Source organism: Athalia rosae, chromosome 1 (assembly GCF_917208135.1).
Source record: "Athalia rosae chromosome 1, iyAthRosa1.1, whole genome shotgun sequence".
In the NCBI taxonomy this organism is placed as follows: Eukaryota; Metazoa; Arthropoda; class Insecta; order Hymenoptera; family Athaliidae; genus Athalia; species Athalia rosae.
The window spans coordinates 30199079-30209684 of NC_064026.1; the positions used below are offsets into that span (position 1 = coordinate 30199079).

General features: G+C 50.0%; 1 protein-coding gene across 1 annotated transcript; it reads left to right on the forward strand.

The window, feature by feature from the left end:
* Positions 1–493: 493 nt before the first annotated feature.
* On the forward strand, positions 494–9402 carry LOC110116862. The gene is made up of 4 exons (XM_020851045.2): positions 494–1182; positions 5273–5571; positions 7044–7384; positions 7498–9402. The coding sequence occupies exons 1-4, from the start codon at positions 1180–1182 to the stop codon at positions 7962–7964; spliced, it is 1110 nt and encodes a 369-aa protein (XP_020706704.2). The 5' UTR covers positions 494–1179; the 3' UTR covers positions 7965–9402.
* The last annotated feature ends 1204 nt before the right edge of the window (positions 9403–10606 follow it).

A 10606-nucleotide genomic window follows, 5' to 3' on the forward strand; every position in this document is an offset into this window, starting at 1 on the left:
CGTCACGGGGGGGAGGGGGGAGGGGGGGGTGGAGAGAGGACGCGGGCTCGCGTTCCCAGCCACGACGTCGTCCCCACCGCGGCAAAGTTTTGCCGCGAAATGATGAGGTCAGGGGTGAGAGCGGCGGCCCAAACTCTTTGGGTCAACGTGACTACGGGCCTCGCGTAGCGTGACGCGCGTGCTAATTTTTTTCCCCCCCGACGATAAGGATACGGCGCACATCGTCCCGTTGCAAAAATCTGACTTCACATCGTCGCGATGGTAAGGAACATGCGCGCGTAATCAAAGTTATAGAGGCGCGCGCCTGGATCGTCGAGTTGAGTCGGGATACCGAGTGGGACGCGGTATCGATATCGTAAATCAGGGTTGGAAAGTTTCGGTGACAATACGAGGCACGCAGGGCCGACGAGTAAGTTTCCTTTATAAACGAACTAATTGTTGCTCCGCGGTAAACAGATATTATGGAAAAGTTTATGCAAAGTTTTTGGATAGCGAACGGGGAGCGAAACTACCGCGTCTAATGACGAGAGACACGAGACGTGAGTAGTACGTTTCTATTACCAAGATCCATATTTGTCAACGCGCCTCTTTCTGATACGTCCTTCGTCACTTGTGAAAAAAAAAAAAAAAATATTACTCGCAATCAGTTTAATGGAGTTGTCGACTGTAACGGCGAGTAGATGAATATCGTGGTATGAATAAAAAGTGTCCAAAGAAGTCGGTCTGGATACAACGAACGTTCGGGTGTCGCGGATGTCGCGACGAATACACTCGCGAAGGTTTTTTTCGGGGGTCAGCGGCGAAATCCAGGTGGGTCTTGTATCCTCCGTACGTAAAGTTCTCCCGTGAGTTGGAAATTTGCGATGTAAGGTGGGTGGTTAGGTAGTCGCGAGGTGCCAGAGAGCTGCCGAAGCGAGCATGCGATAATATTACTCGTGGCGAGGGCTGAGTATTGCCGAGGGGTTGAACTGCACGCCAGTCCGTGGTGAGACGTGACTCGCGGTAGTACGCCTGCCTATAATACATTTTTTGGTTCCTCTGGCCTCCCGTCTGCGTTGTTTGTCTACGCGGAGCCGCCACGTTGAACGATTATATTTATTCTGGTCTGCCGGTGCCGCGACTCCGCCGCTTATCGAATGTGTTCGACAAAATTGAATTTACCCACACCGTCGTTGCCGAATGGTAAGAAGATTCGCTATTCACCGGACAGTATCGAGTCGCGACTAATCGCGCCGCGCCGCACACTTCCAGGACCGACGCTGAAAGAAAAAAATTAAAAAAAAATAAGAAAGAAAAGACACATAAATCAAATCGGATTCGCGAATGACGAAACGTACGAACCGCGGAGACCGTTGCCCTCGCGGTTGAGCGAAACGAACGTGACCGCGTAAAGTTCGTAAGCTGGGTCCTCGATCGTTTCGATTTATGAATTGTCGCAGTTCTTGAAGGTGATCGTGGTTACACCGCGACAGTAATTACGGGTAATTCCATCGAAGAGAGAGAGAGAGAGAGAAAGAGAGATCGATGAGTTGATAAAACTGTCCTCCAGATTTGGCGGTAATTCTGCACCACCGATTATCGGGATACCATTTATCGGTCTTTTCTCGATTCTGCATCTTTTTTTTCTACGCTCCCAAAGTCCTGAAGTACAGACTCGGACTTACGAGCGTATACACCCGTACGTATCTATAACGTGAATCGTTATTTTATCGAGGCGACGGAAGAGAATCCTCAACCTTTTCGTCGGAAAGGAACAAAGAGCGGGCAAATCGATTCGCCTTCTCGTTACGTAAGTGCAGGTCTAGCTAGCGTGTGTAGTATTGGTAAGATACCACATGACACAACGCGGTTCGTCTGACTCGTGAGTTACACCGTAGCCACGATTTCCAAAGCCATACGTGAGAAATCGAATCGTGGATCGTTTTCGTATTTTCTTCCCCGAAATCGGCGGTATATAAATGCCGAATAAATTTATTCCACGTCTCGGGTTCTCGTAGGAATTCCGCCGAAATTTTAACCAACGAAATTGGGAGATTAAAAAAACTAAATAGGCACCAGACGTGGAGAAAAAAAGAAAAAAAAATCGCAAATGCCGTATTATGTCCGAGGACCGGATATCGAAAATACGTTGAAGGTGGGCGCGCGGTGCAGCCTTGATATTTAACCGTATAGTTGATTGGCAGGCAATTACAATTCGCTTGTAGTTTCACGATTTCTCGTGAAACTAAAATTATACACACCTCGCGAGTCTACGGCTTTGACGTTTCCGTGCTATGTAACAGAGGTTTGCCAATTCGTTCGGACTTCGATTGCGGAATTATTTTGACACGCCGAAAAGCGGCGGCGACGCGACGCAACGATCACCGGCTTGCAGGCGTTTCCAAATTCTTGTCTCTAGCCCGCGACGTACGTAACGCTGCGGACTTTTGCCGCGGAGTAAAAGTAGGCTATAAAACTGGAGAGGTGCGTCGCCGCTATCGATTCCGCCTGTTTCCTTTCGGAAATTAAGCAAGTTTTTTTTTTTCTTTTTTTCTCAGCTTTTCTTTCCCTTCGCTTCTTTCTTCGACTTTTTCAACTTCTTCGCCCGGCACCGCATACGCGGCTATACGTACAAGTTATAAAACAGATAACACGACTGAGTATACGAAAGAGACATGCGAAGTTATTCGAGTTCGTATAAATAGTACGTCACGATATAACGTGACGCCGCGGAATCGCGCGCGAAAATCGCGTCCACTTTCGATCGGAGCAGACAATTTGAAACACCCGAACAACGCGTCGTTTCGTTGTATATGACCCATTTCGATCGTAATCGAAGGTCGATTCGAATCGGTTTTCGAACAAGGAATTACGCGGGAGAAGTTTTCCCCGCGGACTCCGATGCGATCCATTTATTTATCGTCGAAAGTCGGACCGCGAGAACACCGGTTTTTAATAACTCGGGCTATTCGTTACACCTCTACGAGCGGCTGTACGACAAGCTTTCGTCAGGCTACTTAATTCACGAACGATATAATTATATCGACGGCAACTACTATTTTCCCAGTCGTCTGAAATTAATTCGGCAAAAAAATCGATAAATATCAAAAGTGTGAAACCCGGTGCGGATACACATACATACATACGTGTGTACCTAAAATATATACCCACCCATATGCCCATTGATGGTCAAAAACGCCGCCCACAACTGCCTCTTCTCTCCTCTCCCTCCGAATTCCACGTAACCTCATTAATCCCTGGGGCAGCTCATCACCGCACCACGCGGTGGGATCTGAACGAACGAGACACGCTAATAGGCGTGTATAATTTTACCGAAGATTTAATAACGCCCAGCGGTCCTTGTATACTTCGCGAATGTCTCGCCGATCTCCATTTCAATTGTTCCAGGGGGTTTCCTCGAAATGTAACCGAGGTTTCTTTTTAACTCCGATATCGGGACTCTCTGGGGGTTTATGGAAACAAGGAAATTCCAATTGAAACATGCGAGGAATGATAATGTAATATATTTTCGCTCTATCCGCTCGTGTGAGAGAGAATCGCGCGTGAGAGCGCGGTGCAGTTCGGTCACGCATAGAACCGACGAAAAAAAAAAAAAAAAAAAGAACAGAACAGAAGAGAACAAAATAAAATAACCAAAAAGACAAAGAAGAGCTGCGGGAGAACGAAGAGAAGGAGGAGGAGGAGGAGGAAATATAAATAAATAAATAAAAAGCAAGAAAGCAAAATGGAGAAAAGAAATGAGTTGTAGAACGAGAGCCAAACTCGTTAAGCGGTTCGCGTATTTTATTTTTTTCCATTTTTTTTTCGTTCGCGGTTAATGTAAACATATTCTTCGAAGAGCCGACTGTATGGGCATACAGGGGATATGCGTATAGGTATACGAGATCTCGCTCACGGTCCTAAACTATACCGAGCGGTCTACTTTGACGAAGAATCGAGGCGTACGAACACACTGGAATCATATCGTGCTCGAATATTTTAATAAACACGTCGGGGACTCGTGAGGGGCGAATTTTTCACCGCGAATATCCCGAATCCGGGTCCTCTATTTCCCTCAAATTCCTGTACGTTTGTACAGTCCTCATCGGGCAACAAGCGCGTTTGATTGATCGAGACACTGATTAATGAACGCGCACCGCATAAAAGTCTTTTCAGCCTCACCTCGTCCCCTTCGGGCTCTTCGAGAAATTTGGATAATCGAGGGTACCTATTCGCGATTCCGAACAAATATTAAACCAGATTACCACCATCCGAAAGACACGGTTACCCCTATTTTTTTCTTCCGACGTTACGACGTTCGTTAGCTCCATCGATGCATCCGGCCACGGTAGTTGGCGGCTCGGTAGGGTTGAAATTTCATTGGGAACGTCGCGTCGAAGGTGGCGGGTAACGGCGTCTCGGTCGCCAACTCGCATAAAATCTCGTTATCTCGGATCAGCCGTGGCTACATTACGCGTTTATTCTTCGAGCGCGGACCAGCGCCCCGGTGGTCCTCGTGAAACTGGGTGACTCACGATCAGACGGAGCTGCTCGTATTCCTCGCGGTGGTTGCAGGCATCGGCCAATGCCGGAGGTTCGACTCTCGGCTGAATTGCCCGCGGCAACTAGCTGACAGGTACACGAGAGACTTGACTAATCTATCCCACACCTCCGCGGTGGCCCGACGGGAATATTAAAATTCAGAATGCCTCGCTAAACAATGATTAAAACCCTCCCGCTCCCACGGGACCTTGCGGGGAATTAAGTCGAACCTGGTGGCTGCAGGCTGCCTGCGATGTCGAGGAATTATTACGCTGCTCCTCCGAAGGGAAACTCGGGTGATACGCGATCGCTTATTCGTCCGGTGGAAATTGATTGGCGCGAAGAGGTGAAACTTCCCTCTCTCTCTCTCTCTCTCTCTCTCGCTCTATCTTTATCTCTCGTTATTATCGGAAAAATTATCATCGCGCAAAAGCGGTGGGGGGGAAAAAGGGGCGAAGGGGCGGGATCGTGCATGCCTCGAAAGTTTGTGTTTTCCATGCATAACGCGCCCGTGTGTCAGTCCAGTTGCACGCTACCTGCGGCGCAATGCGGCATAACACATTAATCAAACTTGAAGAACAAACTAAAAACTTCACTCCTGCTCCTCCCAATTATCCGTCAATGACGCACTATCCACCCGCATTACACGGACACCTGCGCTTCGCCAGCCAACCCCCCGTGCATCGAGTGCGAAACAACTGCTCTGAATATTCCAACAGCGTCCTCCTTCTTCTTTTCCTTAAATTTTCAGCGCCTCCGACCCCCGAAGGTCATCGGGGTCAGCGGAGTTGACTGCAACGTATCGATAAATTTATCGGCGTACGCTCGCGCATTTTGGGGTTTCGGTCATCCGAGGTTCGCCACTGTGGCTTCGTACAGAAGACGACAACTCCTTGCGGAGGAAGTCCCGGGACTCTACATCCGAAGGCTGACCCTCGAGGATCCGAAGGGCGCGAAAGACCGTTCCCAGTCATCGTCGGCCCGTCACGTCTGCTATCCGAGGCGCAGACCCTCCCCCCCGTTGATTGGCCCAGGACGGAAAACGTCAAGGTAACGCGGGACGAATTTTAACTTCGCCTCTCGCTACTGGAACCGAAAATTCCTACGCTCCGTTTGATTTTTTCGAACTCACCCCCCCATACCCCCCCTACCCCCCGCGCGACCTCCTTCCACTCCTCCGAGGTGGGGGAGTTTTCTCCTTTTATTTCGGTTCTGGCCGCCAGTTAATTGCGACAAATAATCCCCCCCCCCCCCCCATCCCGTCACCCCCCTGCGTCGATGCGACGCGGCTTTGATCTGTTTAAGCCTCGTTGAGTCCCTGCCGGCACTCGCTCTCTACTCTGTCTCGAAATTTCTTTAACGCTCCCGCGATTATTGGCCACAGACTTATTTGTTCGACGCTAAATTATGCAGTCCGAATTTCTAGAATAATATCGAGTTTCGTTACGACGCTCTCGACGCGACGTACACACGTGTAGATATGTGTATGTACGGTGGTAAACCTATATGTATATCCTACGCGCCCATTCGGCAATCGAAGCTGTTCCAGACCTATAATTAAATGTACTAAAATTTAATGGTTTCGTAACTAGTTTAAACGGATCGGACCGCGTTGCAAGATTCGCCTTTAGTAGGACGCGCGGCACATATGCAGAACCGCGCGCGTCTGTAGGTCGGGCGAATCGCGAGCGTATCGGAGAATCGAAAATATTGAGTCGGAGTGATCGGAATTGAAGCGAAATCCTTTATAGTGTTATGAATAATACGCAACGTCGATAGGTATACATACATAGGTATGTACGTATATATTTTCGTAAACCGGAACGCCCGCGTGCGATATCTCGATTTTATCCGCGTGCGTATAGGTACGACGTGCGGTATGTAACGCGTTCGTTTATTTAACGCACACACAATAACGGAGGAACTCGACTGAGGACGGCGGTCTCGCGGTATTCGAATTTAATCTTTAATGCCAATCTCCTCTAGGCAGCCACGGCTATTGTATTTCAAAGCTGACCCCTACAGCGAATGTACAAGGTTACCAAGTTTATTGCAATTTTCGAACTCGCCTCGCCTCGCCTCGCCTCGCCTCGTCGTCGTTGTTTCGTGCGCGATACAGATACGGTTTCTTACGCCGCGCGCGCTCTACCATCGATCTAAATAGCGGAGGACCGGGAATTTAAGTCCTCCGTTGATTTACAGATTCTCTTTTTTCCATTAATTTTTTGCCCTCCTTATTTCTCGTTTCGCTTTACCCGCCGGCGTTTTCATATCTTTCTGCTCAGTTTGTCAACCTCGTTGGTTACGTTCTCTATTCGCGTTTTTTTCTTCTTCTTCTTCTTCCTCCTCCTCCTCCTCTTCTTCTTCTATCGCGACGCCGATGTTCGACGAGGCGAGGAGCAGCCTCCGTGTAAATTCTAGTCGGTAGTCGACGGACCCCGCGTACCGTACAGTACGCGTCGGGGGCCTAGCGATTGTCGTTCCGATTATGATTGTAATTTCGATTTTTTATCCCGTAATAGCTATCGCGGCGTGACGCAGTGGTTCGACCAGATGAAAACTGAGGTGCCCCCCTTCCTCACGATCACCTCTCTACAGCTTCCCGATTCACCGATCCCCCTGATCGACTCGCAGGCGATAGCCCGTTGCCGATCGCGAAGAGATTCCACGCCCGCTGGAGCGTCCGACGCGAACGACGACAATGACGCAATCATGGACGAACTACTCGGTAAGGTCGCAGCCGTCAGAGGTCACGCCGAAGGTCAAAGATCCAAGAGGAACAAAGACCCACGCGCGTCGTCGGCAACCTGCAACAGCCGAGAGTTCACGGATCTAGAAGAGTGCACGCGAAGGATAATAGAAGGTTTCCCTCCCCTTTCATTTCTCGCAACGGATTCTTATTTAATTTTTTCTCTTTTTTCCCTCGACATCGTCCAGCTCGATCATTTAACGACCCCGTGTAATAATTGATTCCAGGACCCGGCTGTCCCGTTAGAAAAAAGTCACCGAGATCTCGGAAAGCCACCGACGAAAGTGAAACGCGCGATTGCATCTGTTCGGAAGTATCGGAGAACCTGCGGATCAATATTAGAAAAAAGACGGAGGTCCGTCGTTCGTCCCGCAGCCCGAGTCCGGAGGTTACGCACGTCATAAGGATCGCCATGAAGTACCACGGGCAACAGGATTGCCCGGAGCAGCGGGAGGTGACGGGTGTAGCGGGCCCCCGAGCGGAAAAAGAAGAGATCGACAACAAGAGGAACGTGCTAGCGGGGGGACGCCCAGGGGGATGCTGTCCCGGTGTGAGCGTCGCTCTGGATTTCACGTTGAACTGTTCGAGTCTCCAGCTGACGTCGCGCGACGTTTGCGTCAAGACGGACAAAAAGAGGGGATCGTTGACGCGTCTCGGTGACGATACGCGATCGATCGAAGACGCCGAGCAATGAATTCCCGCGGGACGGATCGGCTTTTGCCCGAAAATTCGATAAAGGTTCGCGAAAAAAAAGGAAACGAGCGATGGGGAAACGAGAACGAGAACAAGAAGAACGAGGAGAAGCAGAAGAAGAAGAGGTCGCGCCGTGCAGCAGCTGAGATTATTATCCCACGCAGCGTCGCGTAGCGCCCGCGCGCGTCCCGCTGCAGCGCACACCGTGTGACGTTTAAACAGGTTTTATTTATGACACGACGTCGCTCCTCGCGGTAGACTCTGCGTATGTATTTATGCCGTATGTAGTGTATTTATGCTACGTATATGTATATGTATATGTATATCGTGCGGTATAGTGCGACGTCGAATTTCCCACGTTCCCCACCCCGCCCCCAGGCTAGACAGTCCTTCGCGATTAGGTGTATACCCTCCGAGATCTACCTGTATACATACACATGAGCTCGTAATCTCGCTGAAAAAAGGGCTGAATCTTCGAACTCCCGGCTCACAAGCCACGGGTCAAGGATATCGCCGAAGCTCAGTCGCTCACCTGCGTCGAGCTTATATCCCATGGAAAATACAAGTCTTATCATTTTGGATTGCATTGCAAAAAAAAAATATGTGTATTATTCCATTCGGATGACGTTCGCGAGATTTATTAATTTCGTTTTTCAGCTCAATCGTTAAGCGTTAGTCGATATAAACTGTGGTCAGCGGCTCATATCTGCATACGGAGATAAAACAGGTGCAACGGTCCCCTGAACCTGGTCCGCGGTGCAGCGTTATAGTTATAGTATATTATTGCCGCAGCAAATTTCGCACCGTCATCGTCAAATAAATACGTTAATCGTACGAGGAGAGTAAGAAAAAACAAAACAAAAAAAAAAAAGGTAGGAGAATAAAAGGAAGAGAGAAAAAAGAAGTCCGGGCGAGGACGCGAGAAGTTTTGGGTCTCATGTGCCGGCGCGGGATTCGCGAGAAGCTGTTGCTGCAGCGGCATCTCGCGCTGCGGCTGTGGGGGCGAGCGAAGAGCGAAAGAAGGAGGAACACGGCGGGGGGCTACGGGGAACGGGGGGAACGGCCATGAACCATTTTCGCCCTTAGAGCAGCGGCGACGACGCGCCGCGAGCGAACGAGCACCGTACAACACAGACAAAATAAAACTGAAGCGAAAAGCGGCGGAGAGCGAGGAGAGTGCAACGGGCAGCCGAACTTCCAGCGCTGCACAACGTAGAAACGTAGAACGGAGAGGAACGGGGAAGAACGGAGAACGGGGGAAGGCGAACGTATCGCGAGAAACGGACGAAACGGGGGACCGCGAAAGCCCGGATCGGTAACCGGAGGCAATGGACCAAGCGGGAGCAACGGCGTATCTCTCGCGTGCTCTCCGCGCCCGATACCTGTCCTCCGATTCATGTGTGTACACCGCACCCGCCTCGTGTACGTGTTACGCCTACTCCTATCTACGTACTTCGTATCTACTGAGGTTTGTTGAAGACCTTAATTAAACGAGGACCGGTACCGATCTACGTTACGATGCGTACGCGACGCAGCGTGAGAAGAAAGAGAAAAAAGAACTGGTTCGTCGTACAGGACCCCGTGATTCGCACCGATTCTCTCGCGCAGGAATAGAAGATGCCCCGTGCTTTTGTAAGGCCCGTGGACACACGTGTGTGTATAGAGACTAATGAAAAGGCAGCGCGTTTTCGATTGGGAATGCGTCGCTGGATTATAATATTCGATTCCAAGATTCGGTCCGCTTGATTAAATAAATCCTGTTTCACGTTCAACTCTTTCGGCTCGATAATTTTCTTTTCTTCTTAATTTATTACACGTAGCCAGATCTACGAGTTTGTTTTCTTTTTTTTTTTTTTTTCTCTTCGTTTATCCACCTACGCCACCTACGCCACCTCTCTGGCCCTTCGCTCGACCACTTTCGTCCTTTGATGCGGGCTGAGAAGAAACATAGTTCCTGAAACTTTATCTGCCTCGGCCCTCGGTGTTAATGAAAACGGGGTCCGAGCGCGTGTTGTCGTGTAACGCGTGTTTGGCGCAAAAGTTTTGAGGAAAAAAAAATCGGGAGCAATCAGGCGGCTATTGTGCTCCAATTTGACAGAAACCGGTCTAGCGACGGAGACCGGGACTGCTCTGCTTGGCTAGAAACGTTGCTCGTATAATAACGACTCGAATTACATCGGTCCCGCTCCCCCTTTCCTCGCCGTTTTTCTCTCCTATCGCGCGTTATTCGGTTAACGGCGACGTGGAGAGAGAGAGAGTCTGCGGGGCCCCGATGACGTCAACTGCTGCCGTACACACACGGAGACCGCACATGCGAGTATCGCAATATTTTTTTTCCAGGAATAATTTGATTGTATGCCAAACTCGCGAGGAATTTCACTCGCATCCTCCGCCCTCTCGCGTGTCGCTGCTACGGATGGAGAAACCGTACCGTCTCGTTGACCACAGCGGTGTATCGATCTCTCTCGCGCGATCGACGGGGTCGGTAGATCGCTCGCTATACCCGATGCCCACCTTTTTTTTTCTTCGTAATTGCGTTTTTGAGTGCGACGAAATTTTGGCAAATATCCCGCGGGAGTCGGGGCGAGGTGAGCGGGGAGTGGGGAGCGGGAGCCGCGTATTAGGGGATGAGAGCGAAAACAG

Coding starts and splice junctions, on each gene's coding strand:
- LOC110116862 (XM_020851045.2), top strand. Junction 5,572..7,043: donor CCAGGACGGAAAACGTCAAG/GTAACGCGGGAC, acceptor ATCCCGTAATAG/CTATCGCGGCGTGACGCAGT. Junction 7,385..7,497: donor CACGCGAAGGATAATAGAAG/GTTTCCCTCCCC, acceptor AATTGATTCCAG/GACCCGGCTGTCCCGTTAGA.